Source organism: Perca fluviatilis, chromosome 1, assembly GCF_010015445.1.
Source record: "Perca fluviatilis chromosome 1, GENO_Pfluv_1.0, whole genome shotgun sequence".
Lineage (NCBI taxonomy): Eukaryota > Metazoa > Chordata > Actinopteri > Perciformes > Percidae > Perca > Perca fluviatilis.
The window spans coordinates 43178531-43200379 of NC_053112.1; the positions used below are offsets into that span (position 1 = coordinate 43178531).

The 21849-nt window shown below is 41.2% G+C and overlaps 1 protein-coding gene across 2 annotated transcripts in view; it reads right to left on the minus strand.

Moving 5' to 3' along the window:
• The window catches only part of mtmr7b (myotubularin related protein 7b), a 30822-nt gene extending 9188 nt beyond the window's left edge, over positions 1-21634 (minus strand). The window contains exons 1-10 of one of the 2 annotated variants that reach the window (XM_039797716.1): positions 21260-21634; positions 20081-20206; positions 17826-17988; positions 17449-17606; positions 8817-8945; positions 8457-8591; positions 8156-8288; positions 7828-7934; positions 7507-7632; positions 3160-3209 (exon numbers count right to left, since the gene is read on the minus strand). In XM_039797716.1, coding sequence (XP_039653650.1) covers positions 3160-3209; positions 7507-7632; positions 7828-7934; positions 8156-8288; positions 8457-8591; positions 8817-8945; positions 17449-17606; positions 17826-17988; positions 20081-20206; positions 21260-21283 — 1151 coding nt within the window. In that variant the 5' untranslated portion in view covers positions 21284-21634. Of the gene's footprint in view, positions 1-3159; positions 3210-7506; positions 7633-7827; positions 7938-8155; positions 8289-8456; positions 8592-8816; positions 8946-17448; positions 17607-17825; positions 17989-20080; positions 20207-21259 lie in introns of both variants that reach the window. The other variant, XM_039797707.1, reaches the window with a different exon arrangement.
• Positions 21635-21849: the final 215 nt, after the last annotated feature.

Sequence of the window (21849 nt, forward strand, 5' to 3'; positions counted from 1 at the left end):
CCGCAACTTTTTTCTTTTTTTCCCCTCTCGCCGTGTGTGGGTGGGTAGGTGTGTGTTAACACAGTGGTTTAATAGGGTTTGAGTAAGTTTTACATTGAAACTGCTGTTAAGGAGGAATCATTTTGTGGAGCTGGAGTGTTTTAAGTGGAAACTGATATAGAAACTGGTAAAGGGGTAGTTGTGTGTAATATCATTTGAAGAAATATTGCAGTTAGCATATTTGAAGGGTGTGATTTGTGTTATGTTTTTTTTTCTTATTCAATCTAACGGCTAAATGTTATTTATACATTTAAGTTATTGTTCAGTAAGCAGTACCTTTTTTGTTAAAGAGTTGTCTGGGCTCAGTTATTCCAATACAGCACAATAGATTTGCTGGTTAGTGAAGTAAAGGTAAAGTAGGGTGGTGTATTACTAATCCAAAATAGGTAAACCTTCGTGGTAGCTACCTTAAAGAAATGAACCCAAACAGATGTAAATAAACAGATTTTAGCATTGTAAAATACACTTTATTTAAGTCAATAGAAACAAAATAAAACTATTAAAAGCCTTAAAAGCGATTTACATGTGAAAATATGTTGGCTCTATACACGCTAAAAGTATCGTTTAGCGCTAGTGACCTCAGAGCTTTTTCTGGTTAAACAGAAAGGTCTTAAAGAGCTTTTCAGACACTTAGAATAATAATCTGAGCCTTTCAGTTGCAAAATAAAGCACTTTTACTGGACCAAATTGACAATGTACATTTGCCCCGCTGCCGGTTACAGCGTTCAAGCTTAATACTGGACCAATTTCAAAGATTGTTGTTCCTATCAGTCACTTACACACAAAAACATAGGAAATAGGTTCCAGGTTGAAAGAAATGGTAGTTACCTTTAATGCAAATTTCAAACTTCCTTTATGTTTACCTTTTGTCTTGATAAATTGGGTATCATTCATATTTCCACAGCCCTAATTAATTCCAGCCAAGGGATATATTATATTAACTGCAGCTCTCTTAATACATCCATGTTCTGGTCCTTTTACTTTTCCGTTTTCCCCAAACAATGTTAAGCTACCATGAATGCCATTCAACCCTTCTAGCTGAATCTCACATTAAAGTCTTCCAGCCAGCCCGTTATTACTAGGCTTTTAATGTGAACATTGATGGTAAAAATGGAAATGTGGAAAAACAAGAATTAATAGGTGAATACATTTCTGTTCAAAATAGAATCTCAGAGCAGTAAAGTGATAATAACATGCTGTTGTACAACATAAATTAGTGCTGTGGAAATGTAGTCTATGCTGAGTTTATCATGTAAGAGCTGTAGAAGGTTACAGGTAATTTCAACCTAATAATTTCATGGATAAGGTAGTTTGGATATGTGATTTATATACTAGGGCTGGTCCGAACATTCGAATAGTCGAATATTCGTTCGATAAGTAGGTATTCGATTTTCAATTTTGGGATTCGAATATCAGTTTGTTTTTTTTAAAGTGCATGCAGGTAAAATTCAATACGTTTTGTCTGGACTAAGCTGCTAGCTAAATGTCCGCTAGCTGCTGACCAATTCATGCAGCGCTATGTTGTCCATCTCAGCCAAGAACGGAGAAATGTTGAGTTACAAGCGAGCAATCTGATGTTTGTAGAGGTCTGTATGGTTATATTGTAACATTAGCAGCCTAGTGTCCTTTTTTAGGCGATTTGCTAAAGGTAAAGATAGTACAGCTATGCATAATGCCAATGCTTTAGTGAGGCACTGGCTTGCTGAGCATTCATTCACAAACACTCCCGTCAGTCTTCACTCATCAGACAGCAAAGCAGGTCTTTTGATTTGTCTAGAAGGCCTGCGGCAAAAATTGAGACGATTCAACTTTTGGAGAAAAGCAACCTGACGTCACCCTGTGGTGGACAATTATGTAACCGGCTATCAGATTTGTCTGTTTCACGTCGTGAGAGTCCCGTAACGTTACAGTTAACAGGAAACATCACTACCTCTATCGCTATAAACACTAGAAAGGTAAAAAACAAAACACAAGCACTGAACTGCCCAGGAGTTTGTGTAACAACAGGTGACTATTTTCTCCAACAAGAAAGAACAGTCAACAGCTTGATCTCTTTTCTTACTCTCTTTTTCCAGTGAAATTAAGCTTCCTTCAAATACTGTTATAAATATGTATCTTGTTCAGACTTACAAAAATGCCTCTTGGAGCCATATCCTAAACCCAACAGGACATCAGCTCTATTGAAATTAATGTGCAAATTATGGATGATTTTGACCATTTGCAGGCTACTTTAAAATATCCTCCTACAGATTTAACCCGATCAACTTCAAAATTGGTCAGTACAATCTAAAGACCTTGCCAAATCTAAATTTGCTCAACTTTTGCACTTTCCTCGAATGGTGTGGGTGTGACAAGCTGGCAAATTACCATTTAACACTGTGAAACAGGTAATGGTTATTAACTCGTGTGCACATTGTCCAATCTGCTTGATTTGAATGTTACCAACATTTTAGTTGATCGCGCTGCCACTGTCATCTCGTCTGCTTTCTGTGTCGGAGTGATTTGCTTGCAGCACCTGAGAAGCCCCGTGTTGAGGAGCAGAGAGTAGCAGTGCTTCGCTTTTCTGAGAATATAGTTCCCAGTTTATATACGGTTATCATGTGACGTTGTTATTTGTACACGCTGTGACTATACAAATCAAAAGATGTAACTAGGAAAATGTTGGCGTTATTATGTCACTTATTGGGAGCAATAGGCTAGTTGGAGCCAGTTACCTCCAGGATCTGTGCTAACTAGGCAACAAGCACGGCGATGAGAAGGGTATGTATGGATTTATCTAACTCTGGGGGATATGGTGAATAAGCTAAAGTCCCACTAAGTCGGCGTGTTCCTTTAACAAAGGTGTATTTATTATTTATTTATGTTTTATTTATTTAAGATATATTTTTTGACATTCCGATTCCAATGTGTAAATATTCTAAAGAATTCAACATTATTTGATCTTGGAAAGAGTGTGCTTGCATTATTTTGCTATAATATTGTCATATTGTTATTATGTAATCAGTGGCATAAAATGGTCTTAAAATAACAATAATATTGTTTATCGCAAGTAATTTTGGGACAATATATTGCACAACAAAAAGGAGTTATCGTGACAGCCCTACTTCCAAAGTTAATTACCTGTGGGAGAACTTGTGTCCGAAGCAAACCCAGTCTCTCTCTATCAGCACCTAGAAGAAAGAGAGGAAGAGGTGGAAATATAAAGCAGGAAAGGAAGGAAAGGAGGAAGGAAAGGAAGTAGGAAGAAAGGAAAGAAGGAAGAAAGGAGGAAATGAAGGTAGGAAGGAAGGGTAGAGATTGTATTAATTTAAAATAGGGACAGTGCATATTGATGAACATTCATGTAAATATGCAAGCGTATAGCCACTTAACCTGTTTGAGTCGTGATTCACTCGGAAGTCTTTAAATTGAGTCATGAATCGCGAGTCTCTAGTATCATTAACTCGGATCAGTTGAGTCCTACTACAATTCAATCTAAAATGATAACAGCGCTGCACACAAACCTCTTGCAACATTAGCTACTACTAGTCCTAGCCATCTTAGCTGCCAAAAGCTTTATAACTTACAATTTCATAGGCAACGACAACTCCATAAGGGCGCTGACACACCAGGCCGATTATCGGCCGTGGGACAGTCTGGCAAGGTCAGTGACTCAAATCTGTTCGGTGTGTCCCGTGCCGTCGTCCGTCTGAGGGGCAGTCGGCGGCAGGGCCGTCGGGATGAAAAATGACGAGCTGAATGAGGTGACTAGAGTCTAGGGATGGGCGATATAGACGATATGCAATATAAACGATACAAAATTGGCCTTGGATAGAGATTTTAATTATATTGCACTATCGCGATAATTGATGTTGATGAAGCAATCTACCCGCGAAGTTTAGAGCCACGAGCTGTAACCGGCTGCAACGCGTCATCGTCATCTTGAGTAAACATGGCTAAAAGTGAAACAGAGCTGGTGAAAAAGACCGGTGCAACATCCATTATTTGGACTTGGTTTGGATTTAAGCCGCTACAACGGAGCTGTGGTCAAGCCGTATCATGCGGCCTTTCACCAGCCTGACAATTCACTATATAACGGACGATTGGAATCTTGGCAGCCGTGTTTGCAGACGTTGTACTTCCCCGCTGAACATACAGCCGTGAGTGCGTGTGCGCAGCAGCGGAGTGGGACCAAAAAATGTACCGGGACATTTACGGCCCCTGCCGTACGGGTTGAGCAGAGGCTGCACAGTTTGACCAGCAGGCAGCGGCGCCAGGCCGCCGGATGGTGTTGCTAACAACTTGCAATGTATAACTATTATCAGACCGGCCCACCGGGAAAAGTCCAGACTCTTCTCTGTGTGTGTGTGTGTGTGTGTGTGTGTGTGTGTGTGTGTGTGTGTGTGTGTGTGTGCTCAAATGCGTTATATTAGGCTGCAGGTAAGAAACTTTGTTTGAAATATGTTTTTATTTATAGTATCTGTGCATCTTTGCCAAATATCTGAAAGTATTTTCAGTACAGTGTCTGTTCCTTAACTAAACAGACACCAGTTTCCTGTTCTCTGCGTCTTAGGTGGCATTTAAGAACCAAGGACTTTAACTAAGTGTAGTGCCTTTTAGAATCGTTTGCACTAAAGAGAAGACACCCAATACTTTAAGCTTTTTCTTTGTCAAAGTCTCTGCAACTAGTGTACTTGAATTTTATTTATCTGCAACATTATATTGTATAATTACAGTTTTGAACAATAAATGTTCTCAAAACTACATACTATGTTTCTTTCTCTTTTTAAAAAAAAAAATACATTTAGCAGTTTGGTTTTCCTTAGGGTCTATGTAACCTGGTCTGAAATGGTTCCATTATAATTTATATATCGCAATATATATTGTTATCGCAAGAGGCTGCAATGTATATCGCAATATGGATTTTAGGCCATATCGCCCATCCCTACTAGAGTCTCTCAAAATCTGATGGAAATCTTTTAAACTAACCTTTGTCGATCTGAAATGAAGACAGATTCAGCAACTGCATGGCCTATTTCTCGCTTAAAATGTTTTTAGAATCACGTTTCAGTGAACTATTTTAGTACAATATGAGATCGTATTCTGAACGGTCGCCATGACAGTCTGGCTTTGAATTTCCGGAGAAAACAAATTCACGTGACTCGTTCGTCCTATCAGCTGCCGGTTTTTATTTCTTGGGCAACAACACATAATAGCGCCCATTGGTTGCGCCACTTACTTCACTAGCAACCAGTGCACGAGAAAACCGGAAGTGACGATGGTAAATATACCAGATAAAGGAGGGATGTTCCGTCACCTGCTGCCGTAAATTCCCAAAGAAGAAAAAGAAGATGTTGCGCAATTTCCAGTTTTCATTTTTTGGGCGACAATACAGAGTAGCGCCGCCTGCTGTTATCAAGACGTATTACGTTTCTCAAGTTGGTGTCGAGTGAGTGTGTCCCGTGGCAGTTTTTTGGACCTCGGGGACGCGACTGATCATATCGACGGGGTTTTCCGTTAACGGTCGGCCGTCGGCTAAATGTGTCTACACCTTAAGTCAACTCAACAGTGTCAACAGTGAACAAAGAGACAGTCCGAGACAGGTTATAGGAACTATCCGACCCGCAGACTCAGAGCGGGAAACACTGCAAGCTCGCAGACCATGGGACTCACTCGAGAACTCATGAGTCCTCGATGACTCATGAGTTGTCGATGACTCATGAGTTCTCGCGTGAGTCAGCGATAAAGGGTTGAAAACACACTGAATTGCCATTCCTTTAACCTTTTTCTTTGAACAGAGAGCGCCATCTAGTGAGCTCAGAAAATAAAGACAGTGGTCCGCGAAGCTTCATTTGACCATCACTACTCTATAAGGCTCTTAATTAGCTCTTGACCGCAGCACTATCTTCCAGTGGTGAGTAGGGCTGTGATGGTATAGTTTTTTACTCCCTTACGAGAGTAGCGTAAGTTAGAGCGAGAATGGCAGGGTGCCTTAAGTGAGTGATGTTAGTGTCCGTGTGGTCGTGCAAGGAGAGCGAACGGTAACGGAGAGTAGCGCATGAGTGCCGCTGTGAGGAAAAGAGAGAGGAAAAAGAGTTAGCAAAGTTGATGTAAAGTGAGTTAAAAGTGAACAATAAAACAACCTAGAGCTTCACAAGACACGGTGGATTTATCTATTGTCAATACTGCCGGTAAAGGGAATGGCTTAAACCTTACAACATATGTTGCAGCCATAGACTGTATGAAAAGATTGCAGCACAGTGTTTCCATTTCAGCTCAATGTGAGAGTCATTACTGAGTTTTGCTGTCATTTAGGGCCACACTGGTTTCTCTCCTCTCCGTTGATCCATTCCACAGAGAGTTCAGAAAGCTGTTTTGTCAATAAAGTAAAATATATACAATAGTTTGCCGACAAAGCCGAGTGCAGCCCAGCCCATCTAGCAGCTGAGCAGAGAGGGCGACTCGGCAGTTTGCTAACTTGTTCCTCTCTCTACCAAGATAAACCGCTCTTTTTTAGGCTATGAAACGTGCATGCAGGCTGCTGTTTTATCGGGATAAAGCTATAAACAGAAGGAAACTCCGCTAGCTGCTAGGCTAATTTGCAATGGTAAACAATGTAGCTTTTTTTTTTTTTTTTTTTTGGTAATGCGGTAACCTTCCCAGCCCTAGTGGTGAGTCTACAAAACATTTCTAACTTTACCAAAATCTTGTCAGAGCTATACACAGTTTGTACTCAATTACACAAATAAAGAAAACTTTATGAGAGGCATTACTCCTTCTATTACCGCTCAATGCATTAACCAAACAAATGAAATACAACTAAACACAGAAAAACCACAAGACTTGGTTCTGTCTTATGATGTCAGTGATGACATCATCATTACTATAAATCCACCCCAAATGCTGGGAGCTTCTCCCCAAACACTCCTGCATGGTGGACCAAACAAAAGGACCAAAGACGTCTGAGTATGAAGAAACAAACAATGAACTGTTGAAACCTACATCCTAATAAATCTAACTGAAACAAAACAGCGGTTGTGTGTGAAATGAATACAATATGAAAACAACTAGAGCAATGTGTAAAATAAATGTTGACAAATGTAAACAAGCACCAAGGGACAAGTGGTGAGTCAAAGTATCGTGTTCCAGGTCTGCGATGCTCGATATGAAAACACTGACTTCCCAAAAACACTTTTCTTGAAAGGGACTACACAGTCACCTCTAGAGCCTGCTCTAGTTGATCTACTTGAATTTTTCTTTATAAAATCCTTTATCAGAGGTGGATTAGAGGATTGTATAGACCAAGAGGATTGTATAGACCAAAATAGAGTCTGCATAGTGTATTCCGTCTTCCCAGCACAGCAGATCATATTTCAAAATGTTACAGTGATTGTACAATTTGGGCTAAGAGGTGGATCAAATCAGAAATACGAACTGATATGGTCTTAGAATAAGAATAAGAAATTGTCAGTATTGTATGTGTGTTACCATGAGTCCTTTGATGGTTCTGTAATATGGGTCCAACAGTATACTGGCTACAGAGCAGGCCTGGGCTGTCCTGTCCCAGCCATCTGAACAGTGAACTAATACACTGACACCTTCATCAGCAACTGCCTGAAGAAAAAAAAAAAAAAAAAAAAAAAAAAAAAAGAGACACAGAGAGAGAGAGACACAGAGAGAGAGAGAGAGAGAGAGAGAGGAGTTAACAACAGCAGGTACCAAGCAGCTGTGTTGGTGTGGTTGCTGTGGACATGCGTGCATCCGTCTGAGTGCCTGCCTGTGTATAGGTGTGTCTATCTGTGTACACACCCTGGCTATGAAGAGCCCGGCATCCAGTATGGCTTTGATATGTTTGAGCCAACCAGAGTTCTCCAGACCATACAGGAAGTCAGTCATGGACGGAGATCTCATCTCGCCTACTGCATGGAAGACAGAGAGAGAGAGAGAGAGACACACACAGACACACACACACACACACACACAGGTAAAATGGAAGAGATGCTATCACAATAAGTCTTTGTATTTACTGATAGCAACTCTGTGATAACTTCAATGTTTCCCTTCTTCGATCTCACGCTGCATCTTTGTATCATTTGCTCTAGACACACACACACACACACACACACACTCTTCTTACCGTCGATGATTTTCTGCTGGCTGCTCCTCATAACATGAATGTTTTCGATGCCAATGAACTGCAGCTTGATGTTGGTGTAGTGGTCCTCGTTCTCGTAACCTTTACCTGCTGCTCGATTTGCCATGGCGTTCAGCTGGACCAACACACACGCACGCACACACGCACACACACACACACACACACACACACACAGTATTTTATATGAGAATATTAGGTCATATACATGGCTCATAGTATATATTATTTACTGTGGCTATACTTGGATGTGTGAGTAAGTAGCTGTTGGGAGGGGGATTGTTACCTTGGGCCTGGTGTCCACCACATAGATGTAGTCACTGCCAGGGTTGGACTTCATCAGCATCTGCAGCATCATCTCATCCTCCTGACAGCGTCCACTGAAGCCAGACAGTGGCTGACTACACCGGCACACTGCTGCCTGTATGACAATCAAACAGCATTATCATTATCCCAATTCAAATTTTATTAGTACAGATCTTTTCAAGATTATTTCCCCTTGCATCAGTAGAAAGGTCAAAAGTAAAAAAAATCACTTATTTCCAGCATATGATTTAGATTATGTAGATAATTCCATTGTATACTCAATTCTTACTTAAAGAGTAAATTAACAGTCCAATCTTCCAAAACGTATATTCACACTGACCAGTGTGTCCTGGTGGAAGTAGGACAGAGCAGGAAATCTTCCTCGACTCCTGAACCTTGAGCTGCCCACAATGATAGCGGGTGTGGCCGTCTTTGGAACAAACAGCTCTGATGGGTATGTATCGCACACCTGGGAGAAGGCAGACATATATTTTAACATTATTTTTTTCGTAGTAGTATACATTCCCTGAATGGTACCTCTGCTGCTTTGTGTCCCCCCCCCATCCAATTACTACAATTACCAGCATTTGACAGGCTTCTGAGGATCTTTATTCATTATAGCAGTGGCGCTGGCAGGATTCTATTTCATAGTACGCACAAGAACTGCCCGCCCACTGAAGCGGTTTACTGCACAAGAAATCAGCTCTTCTTACAATATTTAATGTGTATGAGAGTGTGCTCCTAGCGTACTTTTATTATATCATGATGACCAGATCATGAAACTATTTTACTGAAGTGTTTTGTAAGAGAGAGAGAGCCTGTACGGATATGAATAACCTGATTTCTCTGTGTGCCATGTAACCATCATCACAAATATGACAAAAAACAGGATAAGCCTCATAACCACAATATTCATGTTCATGTTAACACACATGATTCAAACAACATGGTAGCTCCGTCCGTGGGTTCAGCGACACTCAGCGTCCAGCACCAGTTTATCTACGGATCGAGTCATAAAAATGAACATTCTGATTAAAAGTGGAAGGGTGTTGGTGAAATAACGTATAATTAATGAGAAAAGTATTACTATGAAAAGGGTAGAGAGCAGAACAGAGCTGCTGTCGGCTGCTGCTCCTGTGCGCATTTACGCATTGTTATCATTAGATGCGTTGCATGTCTCACAGAAAAAAAGTTATCACAGTGCGAACAGGATTACGTCTACCGGCGCCACTGCATTGTAGTACTGTGGTGTAATAAGATAAGATAAACCATTATTATTCCTGTTGGGAGATTCGGATTCAGGTGTCAAAGCATCAGCAGCAGTGAGAATGATTATTCATTGTTTAACAACAGCTGGCTCTATGAACTGGCTCATAACAAGAAATGGGAGGAGAGAGAGGAGATGACATGCAGCAAAGGGCCACGGGTGGGATTTGAGTTGGTTATTGAGGTTATATGATAACATGACATTTTATTAAAATTATTACCAAAACAGGTAAAGTTAAAATTAGGTAAAAGGCATAATCTTAAAAAAGATTATGCCTTTTACCTAATTTTAGCTAAAATAAATTGATTATGTTGAACATAAAGTAATTTAAGTTGTATTGTTTGTATTCAAAGAAGTATTTGAAGGAGGTTAGCCAACACATTTATACATCTGTTGTAAAGTGTCCCCTTAGGTGATCCAGACAGGATGGACCAGTGACAATGTCTTGAGAATGGTCAGAAGACTGAAACGTGTGGGAGTATTTTCACTTGCTTCTTAACCTACACTTTTATCCCTTGTCAAAATAGAGTAGTATTAATGCTGAATGTTTTATCTGGATTGTGTGATTTGCTGGTCCTTTGAATTGACAGATTTGAATGTGAAATGTAACATTTACAATCAGTAAAGACAAAAGCAGTGCAAATATAAATAGAATTTAATATAAAACTATACAACAGTACACATTCTCACATCAGTTACATAAACACTAGTCTCGCTTTGCCAGACCCAAAATAAGCTCAGGAGGAACTTGTTTTGGTGGAACGTGTACGTTTAAAAGTAGTTTTAGTCGTGCAACAGAAAACTCATATTGGACAGATAGTCTAGCTAGCTGTCCGGATTTACCCTGCAGAGATCTGAGGAGCAGTTAACCATAGTCCTCATAAATCCACCGGAGGTTAGAACGGCAACACAGAGGAAGCCCAAGGCAACGGATATCTAGCCTAAACGAGTGAAATCCGGCGGATTTTCCGGCGGCAACAGAGCAATCCTGGAAGTGGAACGTCAAGGATATAGACTACATAAAAACAGACTGGGCACAGTCTGTTTTACCACTTGTACAGACAAGTGGTAACAGCTATGCCCAACACGAGCCCATGAGTCCATGAGCCTTTAGGTGGGGGAGGGGATAAAGGGTGGGATTGTAGCAAAGTTGGAAATAGTGTTAGCTAGAGATGTTACAACCATAATGAACATAAAAACACAATTTAGAAAACAATAAAATATTCTAAACGAAACAACATTTAAGCTACGAACAAATGTAGCCATAACACTGTTGATAATTTTCTGGCCTTGTCCATCTTTGCCGGATTGGCACCAGCCTTCTACCAGCACCTTTGGGTCAGTAAAACAACTTCTAAAATAACATGATCTTCATGCCAGGGGGCAGGAGGTGAAGCTGGTGCAGGTAGTCTTTCATCACAGGGATCAGCTTGACTCTGCTGACCTCCCCCAGGTTGTTGCCGCCACATTAAAACATTCAGGACTGCACTTCTTTGCAGGGAGTGGGAAAAGAAAGGGGAGAAATCCTTTCCACCGCAGTCCACCCCAGCTAACATCTAGCACCCTGAGGTGGCTTCCCACTGTCTCTGCAGCTCTCTGGGCAACACGCAGGACATAGCTGTCACCAATGACCCACACTGTGGGAGGAAAATAAACAAGTGTAATAAATGCTTCACTTAATGAAAACTATAAAGTTAACTATAAAGGATGGCTCAGTTTTTATATTGACAATATTGTTATGTGGTACTTACAATTTATGCTGTGTGTAGCAGGTGTGGTGAAGGTATCACAGGTGACCATGACCTGGACAACGACCAATAAACAAACATCTTGTAACAGTTAAAAAAAGTAGTTTTGTTTTCCACAGCCATATTAAAAGATCATAATCTTGCACAGCGCTGTCGATAGCAGTAATGTAACACAAAGCTTCAGTCCCCTGTGGACTTCTATCATTGTTTAAACCATAAATATGCCCACTGATTGCAATGGTGGTGTGGGGAATTATAATCTAAAGATTATTATCATTATTATCTCAGCGCGGATGCGTCAGTGCATATTAATTTGCTTCAAATGGTTTGTTAAACATGTATTAAGTACAGTGTTTCCCACAGAATTACATTTTATTTGTGGTGGTAGCTGACCGGTGGAGGGGACCTTTAATTAGCCGCTGCAGCAGCTGATTCTGGAGTGCCCAGACTCATCGTCGCAAATGAGAGTTGCTACAACCTGCTAAAAGGTCCATCCAGTCAGTCTTCAGATTGCCGACCACTCCTCCCGATGGCGGGGAAGAGAGACCGCAGGTGCCCTAGCTAGTACTCTGTATTTAGCTAATTCTTGTTTTAGTTTTTAAACATTTTTTAGCTTGTATTATAATCTCAATAACAGATCGTATTTTAAGTTTTGTTGTATAATTTCAGGTTAACTTACCTCAAGTAACAAGCTGGGGTGACTGGGAACAACTTGTCTGCTGGAGCGAGGAAAAAAACCACAGGGGTAGCAACGCTAGCAAGGCCTGGAGAACTCTGAATCATTAGGAATTTACTCTTTTTCTATTCCTTTATTACCTATAATAAGCTGAGATGATGAGGCTTCAGCTAAGCACAACACTATTTTGACATAATTCTAGTAGTTTTGGAAATATATCCAGTAGAGCTGGGTGATATGGAGAAAGTCAGATATCACAATATTTTTGACCAAATACATCAATATCGCGACGATATTGTACGGTTAACTATTGATGCTTTCACAAAATATTTTTCACAATGACATTTTAGATAAATAATCATCAATAATCAATCAAGCTATATACTGACTGTTTACATGCATGCACAAAAACAGTGTGATGTTAAAACAAATTGCAATAATTCAAAGGATATTCCCTCAAAATGTTTCACAACAGATTTACTTAGAAAATTGAGTTAGTATGTGCTTGTTGTTATCAATTTAGACAACGTAATTGTATGTAATGATATCGATATATGATTTCATCACAATATGATTCCATTGAAAGTTGATAAATTATCATATTGACTTATTGCCCAGCCCTAATATCCAGACATATACACTCACCTAAAGGATTATTAGGAACACCCTACTAATACCGTGTTTGACCCCCTTTTGCCTTCAGAACTGCCTTAATTTTTTGTGGCATTGATTCAACAAGGTGCTGGAAGCATTCTTTAGAAATGTTGGCCCATATTGATAGGATAGCATCTTGCAGTTGATGGAGATTTGTTGGATGCACATCCAGGGTACAAAGCTCCCGTTCCACTACATCCCAAAGATGTTCTATTGGGTTGAAATCTAGTGACTGTGGGGGCCATTTTAGTACAGTGAACTCATTGTCATGTTCAAGAAACCAATTTGAAATGATTCGAGCTTTGTGACATGGTGCATTATCCTGCTGGGAGTAGCCATCAGAGGATGGGTACATGGTGGTCATAAAGGGATGGACATGGTCAGAAACAATGCTCAGGTAGGCTGTGGCATTTAAATGATGCCCAATTGGTACTAAGGGGCCTAAAGTGTGCCAAGAAAACATCCCCCATACCATTACACCACCAGCAGCAGCAGCCTGCCCAGTGGTAACAAGGCATGACGGATCCATGTTCTCATTCTGTTTACCCCAAATTCTGACTCTACTATCTGAATGTCTCAACAGAAATCGAGACTCATCAGACCAGACAACATTTTTACAGTCTTCAACTGTCCAATTTTGGTGAGCTCGTGCAAATTATAGCATTTTCCTATTTTTAGTGGAGATGAGTGGTACCCGGCGGGGTCTTCTGCTGGTGTAGCCCATCCGCCTCAAGGTTGTGCGTGTTGTGGCTTCACAAATGCTTTGCTGCATACCTCGGTTGTAACGAGTGGTTATTTGAGTCAAAGTTGATCTTCTATCAGCTGGAATCAGTCAGCCCATTCTCCTCTGACCTCTAGCATCAACAAGGCATTTTGGCCCCCCAGGACTGCAGCATCCTGGATGTTTTTACTTTTTCAGACCATTCTTTGTAAACCCTAGAAATGGTTGTGCGTGAAAATCCCAGTAACTGAGCAGATTGGGAAATAACCAGCCGTCTGGCACCAACAACCATGCCACGCTCAAAGTTGCTCACCTTTCGTTCCCATTCTGACATTCAGTTTGGAGTTGAGGAGATTGTCTAGACCTGGACCACACCCCTAAATGCATTGAAGCAGCTGCAATGTGATTGGTTGATTAGATAATCGCATTAACCAGAAATCTTACAGGTGTTCCTAATAATCTTTAAGGTGAGTGTATATATTTTTGCACATGCAGATTTGCATAACATAAAAGAGGAGGTCTGTGCTCTCTGAGTGTCCTTCTAGTCTGCTTTTCTTTTCCTTGGGAAATACTGTCGCCACGGCAAAATGTTACCAGCGGAAACACTGCCGTGCCTATACATTCAGTGGGGAAGTGCCACCATTTGACTGACCAATAATGTAACTTCATCAGTCAGTCAGGGACAGACTTTCGCATTTATAGAGCTGGCCCCACACTGCTGCGCCCCAATTAAAAATGTGAGTTACTCTGTGGTCTCGCTTTGAGAGGATCTGTATGCTCATGATGTTAAATGTAAATGGACTGTATTTATATATCGCTTTTCTAGTTTTAACGAAAACTCCAGTGTTTCCTCTAGAATTTTTTTCAGCGGTGGCGGGGGGTGAATTGGACGTCAGTGTACGGGCTTATCTGCTAATGTTAGCTGCTGACCGTTACCTTGAAACCATCCAGCAAATAGACGGTACCATAGGGTGATTTAACGTCACCACTCATTTTACACACAGTTTAACAACAAAACTAAACACTGAGTGAACATTACTAGCTACGTTTTTCATGTTGGTTTTGAGCAGTATGCACCCCCACTAACCTGGAAAATGGTTTTAAAACAGTAACGTTAATACAGCGTGTCGGAGGAATACAGCGTTCTCCGGCAACGGGAGTCAGAGACAGAGGGGCAGTCACCACAGTGTTAGCTAACATTAGCTTCTTGTCTGATAAACAGTAAATTCATCAAAGTCTGTGTGCCCAACACTATTTTCCAATAAACTGTAGCTGTCAAATTTCACGGGACCCGCTGAGTACGGATTTCAGCTTTCATCGCTGTTTATCACTTATTGAGTGAAGTAGTACTCTCCCTGTTGTTTATTTGGTTGCCATGACTTCACGAGTGATGACGTCCTGTCACTGTTCCAGTTCCTCTGCTCGGCTCTACGACTTTATCACTTTTCATAAACAGCCAAAGGAACGGTGGTGCGTGGTGTAAATAGCGGAAACCCTGTTGTGCGTCTGCCCTATTTTCTGATACAGTGGCGCTGGAAATTTTACCATGGCGCACCGCCACTATGCTATCAACATAGAGGAAACACTGTACTCAAAGCACTTTTACATAGTGCACACATTCATACATTGTGGCCAAGGCTGCCGTACAAGGTGCCACCTGCTCATCAGATAAACATTCATACACATTTACACTCAGGGTTCAGTCAACATGGGACCGCAGAGCTGGGGATGGAACCCCCAACCTTCCGATTGGCAGGGATTTACTCTACCACTGAGCCACAGCCGTTAGAGAAGGAAGCTGCTAATAAGCAGTCAGTGCTGAAAGGAGGCGAGTAGTAACTTATCTATGACCTTGTAAATGGCCTGAATAGAAGGCAATATTCACTGTACTTAAAAGGAACACGCCGACTTATTGGGAATTTAGCTTATTCACCGTAACCCCGAGAGTAAGACAAGTCGATACATACCCTTCTCATCTCTGTGCGTGCTGTAACGCTGTCTGATGGCTCCAGCATTAGCTTAGCCCAGCACAGATCCTGCAGGTAACTGGTTCCAACTAGCTTACTGCTCCGAATTGTGACAAAAGTGACAAAATAACGCCAACATGTTCCTGTTTACATGTTGTGATTTGTAGAGTCACATCGTGTACAAAAAACAACGTAACATGAGACACAGCCATCTTCTATCCGTAAAATAAACCGGGAACTATATTCTGAGACAGGCTTGCTGTGAGCATATCACTATATATATAGTTCCGGGTTTGTTTACGGTTAGAAGATGGCTGTGTCTCATGTTACATTGTTTTTGTACACGCTGTGACTCTACAAATCACAACATGTAAATAGGAACATGTTGGCGTTATTTTGTCACTTATTCGGAGCAGTAGGATTACTGGAACCATTCACCTGCCTGTTCTGTGATAGGCTAATGCCGCTGGAGCCGTCAGACAGCTTTACAGCACGCACGGAGATGAGAAGGGTATGTATCGACTTCTGAGGGATCTAACTCTGGGGGTTACGGTGAATAAGCTAAATTCCCAATAAGTCGGCGTGTTCCTTTAAAGGGTAACTACTGTTTTTTTCAACCTGGACCCTATTTTCCAATGTGTTTGTGTCTGATAGGAACAACAATCTTTGAAATTGTTCCAGTATTAAGTGTGAACACAGTAACAGGCAGTTACAGACAAATATGTAACCCTATGAGGCAAATGTGCATCGTCAATTTGGTCCACTAAAAGTGCTGTTTTTTGCCACTGAAAGGCTCAGATTATTATTCTGACAACATTATGGAAAGGTTCCCTACAGAGATAGGCCTTTTTAAAACCTCTTTAAGACCTTTCTGTTTAACCAGAAACAGCTCTGAGGTCGCTAGTGCTAAACCCACCAGACTCCATTTAAAAAAACAATACTTTGTGTGGCCGGTTGGCTCGGCTGGTGGAGCGGGCGCACGTGCAGAGGTTTGTTCCTCAACGCAGAGGGTCCAGGGTTCGGGTCCGACCTGTGACGGTTTTCCTGCATGTCTTCCCCCCTCTATATCCCCTTCCATGTCTCAGCTTTCCAATCCAATAAAGGCAGAAATGCCCCAAAAAAAAAAATAATTTAAAATAATAATAATTAAAAAACAATAATACTTTTAGCGTGTATAGACCCAGCATATTTTCGCATGTAAATCGGTAAACTGTGTTTATTTCAACCAAAACTAGAGTTGTGATGGTTGGAAAAGTGGAAAGACGACCCAAAATGGCTTTTCATAGCTTTATTTTGTTTCTGTCGACTTTGAATTAAGTGTATTTTACGATGCTAAAATTACTGTTTATTTACATGGAGTCTGGTGGCTTTAGTGAATGCAATTTGGTGGATGTTTTTACGTTTAAAAAAAGGCTCTTACTCTTTAACCGAAAGGTCGACCTCCTTAGAAATCCTTTCCATAATGTTGTCAGACACTTAGAATATTAATCTGAGTCTGTCAGTGGCAAAACGAGCACTTTTGTTAACATAAATACAAGTTTGACAATTGCCCTATTAACTTACATTGTAGCTTGTTTCACCGCTGCTGACTGCAGCGATTGTTGCTTAATACTGGACTAATGTCAAATTGTTCTTGTTGCCATCAGTCACTTAGACACAAAAACATAGGAAAATAGGGTCCAGTTTGAAAAAAAACTAAGTTACCTTTTAACAAAAGAACCATAGAGCATATTAGAGTAATAGCTTTAGTAGAGGTACAATTCACTTCAAATCCTTCCTGTTTCATGAGAGAAATATCTTTCATCATTATTTAGCAGTAAAGTTACCCCTTATCTTATCCCTTAATACAAACTCCCCAACTAACTAGTTGTCTTATTCCTCTTGAAAAATACCTGACACTTTTTTTCTACACCTTATGCACAAGTCACATTAGACTGACCCTGTATTCGCTGTTGGCTGCTGTAGCAACCCACAAGTTATTAGGAACTCCCATCCTCTTGTAGTCGGCCATGAGGTCTATGAAGTTCCAGGACTCTTCTCTCTCCATTTTGTTCACATTGGGATTAAAGGACAGGCAGTACAGCTCACTGTACTTTTCTGAGAGAGAAGAATATTTTTAAATCAGTATCTTACATGCTCTTAACATAAAAGCAATACAATACCACACCTGTTCATGACACCCTGCCAGACAAGTGTTTGTACGCATGAAATCACTCTAACACACATTTAACAACTAACATTCATGAATACACACACACACACACACACACACACACACACACACACACACACACACACACACACACACACACACACCTGGCCGTGACAATCTGACCAATGAGGTGTGGACGTCCAAACAGTCTCTCTCCTGTGGAATGAGGATCTGGAAAACACGGAAGTCCTTACAACGCAGGATCAGCTGACTTCCTGCGGGGATGGTGGGTGGCCTCTCCACACTGCTCACCATACTGTGCAACACCTAAACACACACATCTGTCCTATTATCCACTGTGGACATTCTTTACCCAACATTAAGAGGTGCACACAAACAAACAAAAACACACAATGTTCCATTTTCTCAATCAGATCATTTGGGAAGAACTAAAGAGGCTTTTAATGGTGTGTACAGAAGTTAGTGATATCAGCACCATAAAAAAAGCATCAACTTGAGTCACATTACAGTATTGTGTAATATGTCTTGTCGGGATGGGCAGACGCGACCACTATCTGGTGACCGTCAGTCCAGCCGCCGAAAACACCCGCGTTGCCGGGATGCACAGGTACCTCCGCGCTAACTTGGCCAGCCCAGGGAACCTTATTCTGTTCTTTGTAGTGAGTTTCTACCAGTCTGGTGATGGTACGTCGTGACGGAATGTGATATGCTGGTTCCAATATCCATGTCAATGAACTTGCAGTTCCCTTGGGTAATTTTCTCTGCTCATTGTGCATCGCAGCTCCTCCGTGCTAACACAGAGTTTATGCTAGGTTGAGACAGAGAGCAGGATGCACCGCGGCCGCCACCAACATTAACCAGGTTCGGATACACTTTGTTTAGTGGTAGGCTACATCATTTGAGTTGTGGCCGTGTTGTACTTATACACGACATCTCAGTGTTTGCAGCGACTAAGTCGTTTTTTTTTCATCAAAATGGTCCCACGCCACACTTAGCCGTGTCCTCTTCATGATTACTTTTGAATTCAAAACGGAAACTCGCAGCCAGGTAACTGAGTATGGAGTCAAATATTGCCCCCGGGTGGTAAAATGTTTAATTGCTGCCACACTGTGAAATTAATTTCATTGCTTCAAGACTCACACTATGAAATGCAACCAGCATTAGTTTAATCGATAACAAATTAAAGTGATCGACGAAATTCTTAATAATCAATTATCGATCGTTGAGTAATCATGCCCATCCCTAATGTCTTGTATTAATACTAGTAGTATTAATTAATAATTGAGGAAGGAATGTCAACATCAGTTTATGGGGAAGCTCATGGGCTTTTCTCACAGAAGACAGTTGCTTTAGCAATCATTTTCTTTAACACAGGCTTATTGGAATATGTCTTCTTTGTTCCTGCTAATCCAGTAGACACAGTCTGTGCCTGTTTGGTGAAAACTGACACCCCCAGATGCCTGTTTTATCTAGTCAGGTCCAGAGGGACAGGGCAGTGTCCTCCACCACCACATCCTGCAGGAGATTTGAAATGGGAAAAGGCAGCATCTGAGACTGAAAACTCAGCACTCGCACAATCTGTTATCACAGACAGTGATGAGGTACCAACTCTCAAAAATCGGCCAAAATCAGCCCTTCTTATAATATTTAATGTGTATGAGAGTGTGCTCCTAGCGTACTTTTATTATATCATAATGGCCAAATCATGAGAATATCTTACTGAAGCGTTTTGTAAGACAGAGAGAGATGGATGCGCTCAAGAGCACACAGCTGTACAAGCCAGACAGAGATATGAATAAACTGATTTCTCTGTGTGCCATGTAAACATCATATCCCGAATATGATCAAAAACGGGATAAGCCTCATAAACGCAATATTCATGTCAATGTGGTAGCTCCGTCCGTGGGTTCAGCGATACTCAGCGTCCAGCAACCAGTTTATCTATGGATCGAGTCATAAAAATGAACATCCTGATTAATAGTGGAAGGGTTGTTGGTGAAATAACGTATAATTAATGAGAAAAGTATTACTATTAACAGAGCAGAGAGCAGAACAGACCTGCTGTCGGGTGCTGCTACATTTACTCATTGTTACAATTAGATACGTTGCATGTCTCACAGAAAATAAATTACGCACAGTGCGTACAGGATTACGGCTGCCGGCGCCACTCATTATGGCAACTCTACACTTAATAAAACAGAAGAGGAGGTACTGTAGAATGACATGTTGTAGCTGCAAGACCAAAGGCTACCACTGAGGCCAGTGTATTTCACAGGGATTATTTCATTTCTTGAACTGCTTTAACTTTTATGTGCTCCTCTTTTCGTACTGGATTTACTAAATGTATTTTAGGCTGTGTTTTTTTTCAAGGGTGATGATGATGCAGCACCCTGCTTACCCATGTCTCCTTGCGTGACTCAGGGTTGTTCTCTACAAAGATGGTGTGCGTGGCAGAAAGGTAGAGAGTCCCAATGCTGGCCTTTCTCTGTCCTGACGACCGGTCCAGGAGGCGCACATTTTCCACCTACCCGGGGCACACACACAGAATAGCAGAGATGGAAAAATACACAGATCACCTTGTAACAACAGCTCACAGTAACCTTTGGCATGACTCAACAGATTACGATGTTCACTGAGCTCAAAGGTCATTTAGTAAGCGCTGGGCACATAAAAAGAATAAGAACTAGTAATGAGGATTTGTTACTGCAGTACTGCTATCATTACAGATTCGGCATACTATGCTTGCCCTCTTAACTTATTTATATCCTTTATAAACATCGCCAGACCATAGTGATGTGGTAAAGAGGAGGATGGGGTCCAGAGGCATGTGTGCCTGTGGCAGGTTGGCAGACAGGAAGAAAATGGTGGTTACCAGCACAATGCTACATCAGAATATCATATACCAGTATTACTGTAATGTCATTTTATTTAGACCGTGACAGTTCACATTTAAACATTAACCTTGTATAAAAAAAAAAAACAAGGCCCTGGACATACACATAAATAGTACATTATTCATAATCCATAACTAATATAAATATTGAAAAATACGTTGTTGGCAACAAGATCACATGAGCATCACGACAACCACATGAGCCAGTGTGTTTAAAGCTACGTCAGGGATGGGTACATTATCTTATCGGACAAATCGTGTTAGCTTCGCGGGATTTTATGTTTCCTGTAACTTAACGGTAACTTTTTTGTTTGGCAGAAAATAAACTGAGCTATACCGTCTCTGATACAAAGGGGTTTTAGGAACACGGTGCCATAAAATGTCACGTTACTGCTAGCATGATATCCGATTTCAGTGTGATCAAACAACGTCTTGCCGCAGACTAGTCCCATAATAGACAGACGTCAGGTTTGAGATGCCTCGCAGTTATTTATCAATATTGTGCCATGCAACGGAGGCAGAGAGAGATAAGATGGAGCGATAACCTTATAGAAGGAGAAGAAGGACCTAGCTAGCGTGTCATTGAAGAAATAGCTAAAAGAATGGGCACATCAGCAGAAGAGAAACAAAGACGAAGAACGTGCGAGGTTATGTCACTGGTGTTGAAATGCCGAGTGCTGTTACCTTGGGAGTCCGGAGGTGCTCCATCACTGACAACCAAAATGGTGGAGATGAAGAAAGAGTGGCCCGATGTGTTTTGTGATTTTTGCCGTCAGCAGTTAGCTAGCTAAATTCCCTGATTTACGTCAACAATTGAGCTGTATTCTCCGCGGCTGCTGTACCCGCACTGCCCTGGAATATTTCCCATGATTTCCGTCACCCTGTAGGCCTATCCCGGCTTTGTTCTGTTCAACTGGGATAAAACAAGGATTCTATACCACCACTGCCCGTCGTTAACGGTACCCAAGCTCCCGTTGTCTCTCTCCGTTAGATAGTGACGCTGGTAACAGCTGCTGCGTTACAGCGTTCTACACACACCACTGTCACTTTAACGACGATACAATGCACGGCATCCGGTTAGTCCTCTCAAAATAAAACCCAGTATTTTCATATTCGGGGGAAGACGTGGTGTAGTCTACGCGATACGCAGGTACGCCGCAGTATACCCACTAAGAAAGCTCCCACTTACATACCCACTTAAAAATGTAAACGTAACAACATACTTTATATTATAATTTTGATAGATTTTGAATTGTCATCTGTGTTTTATTTCT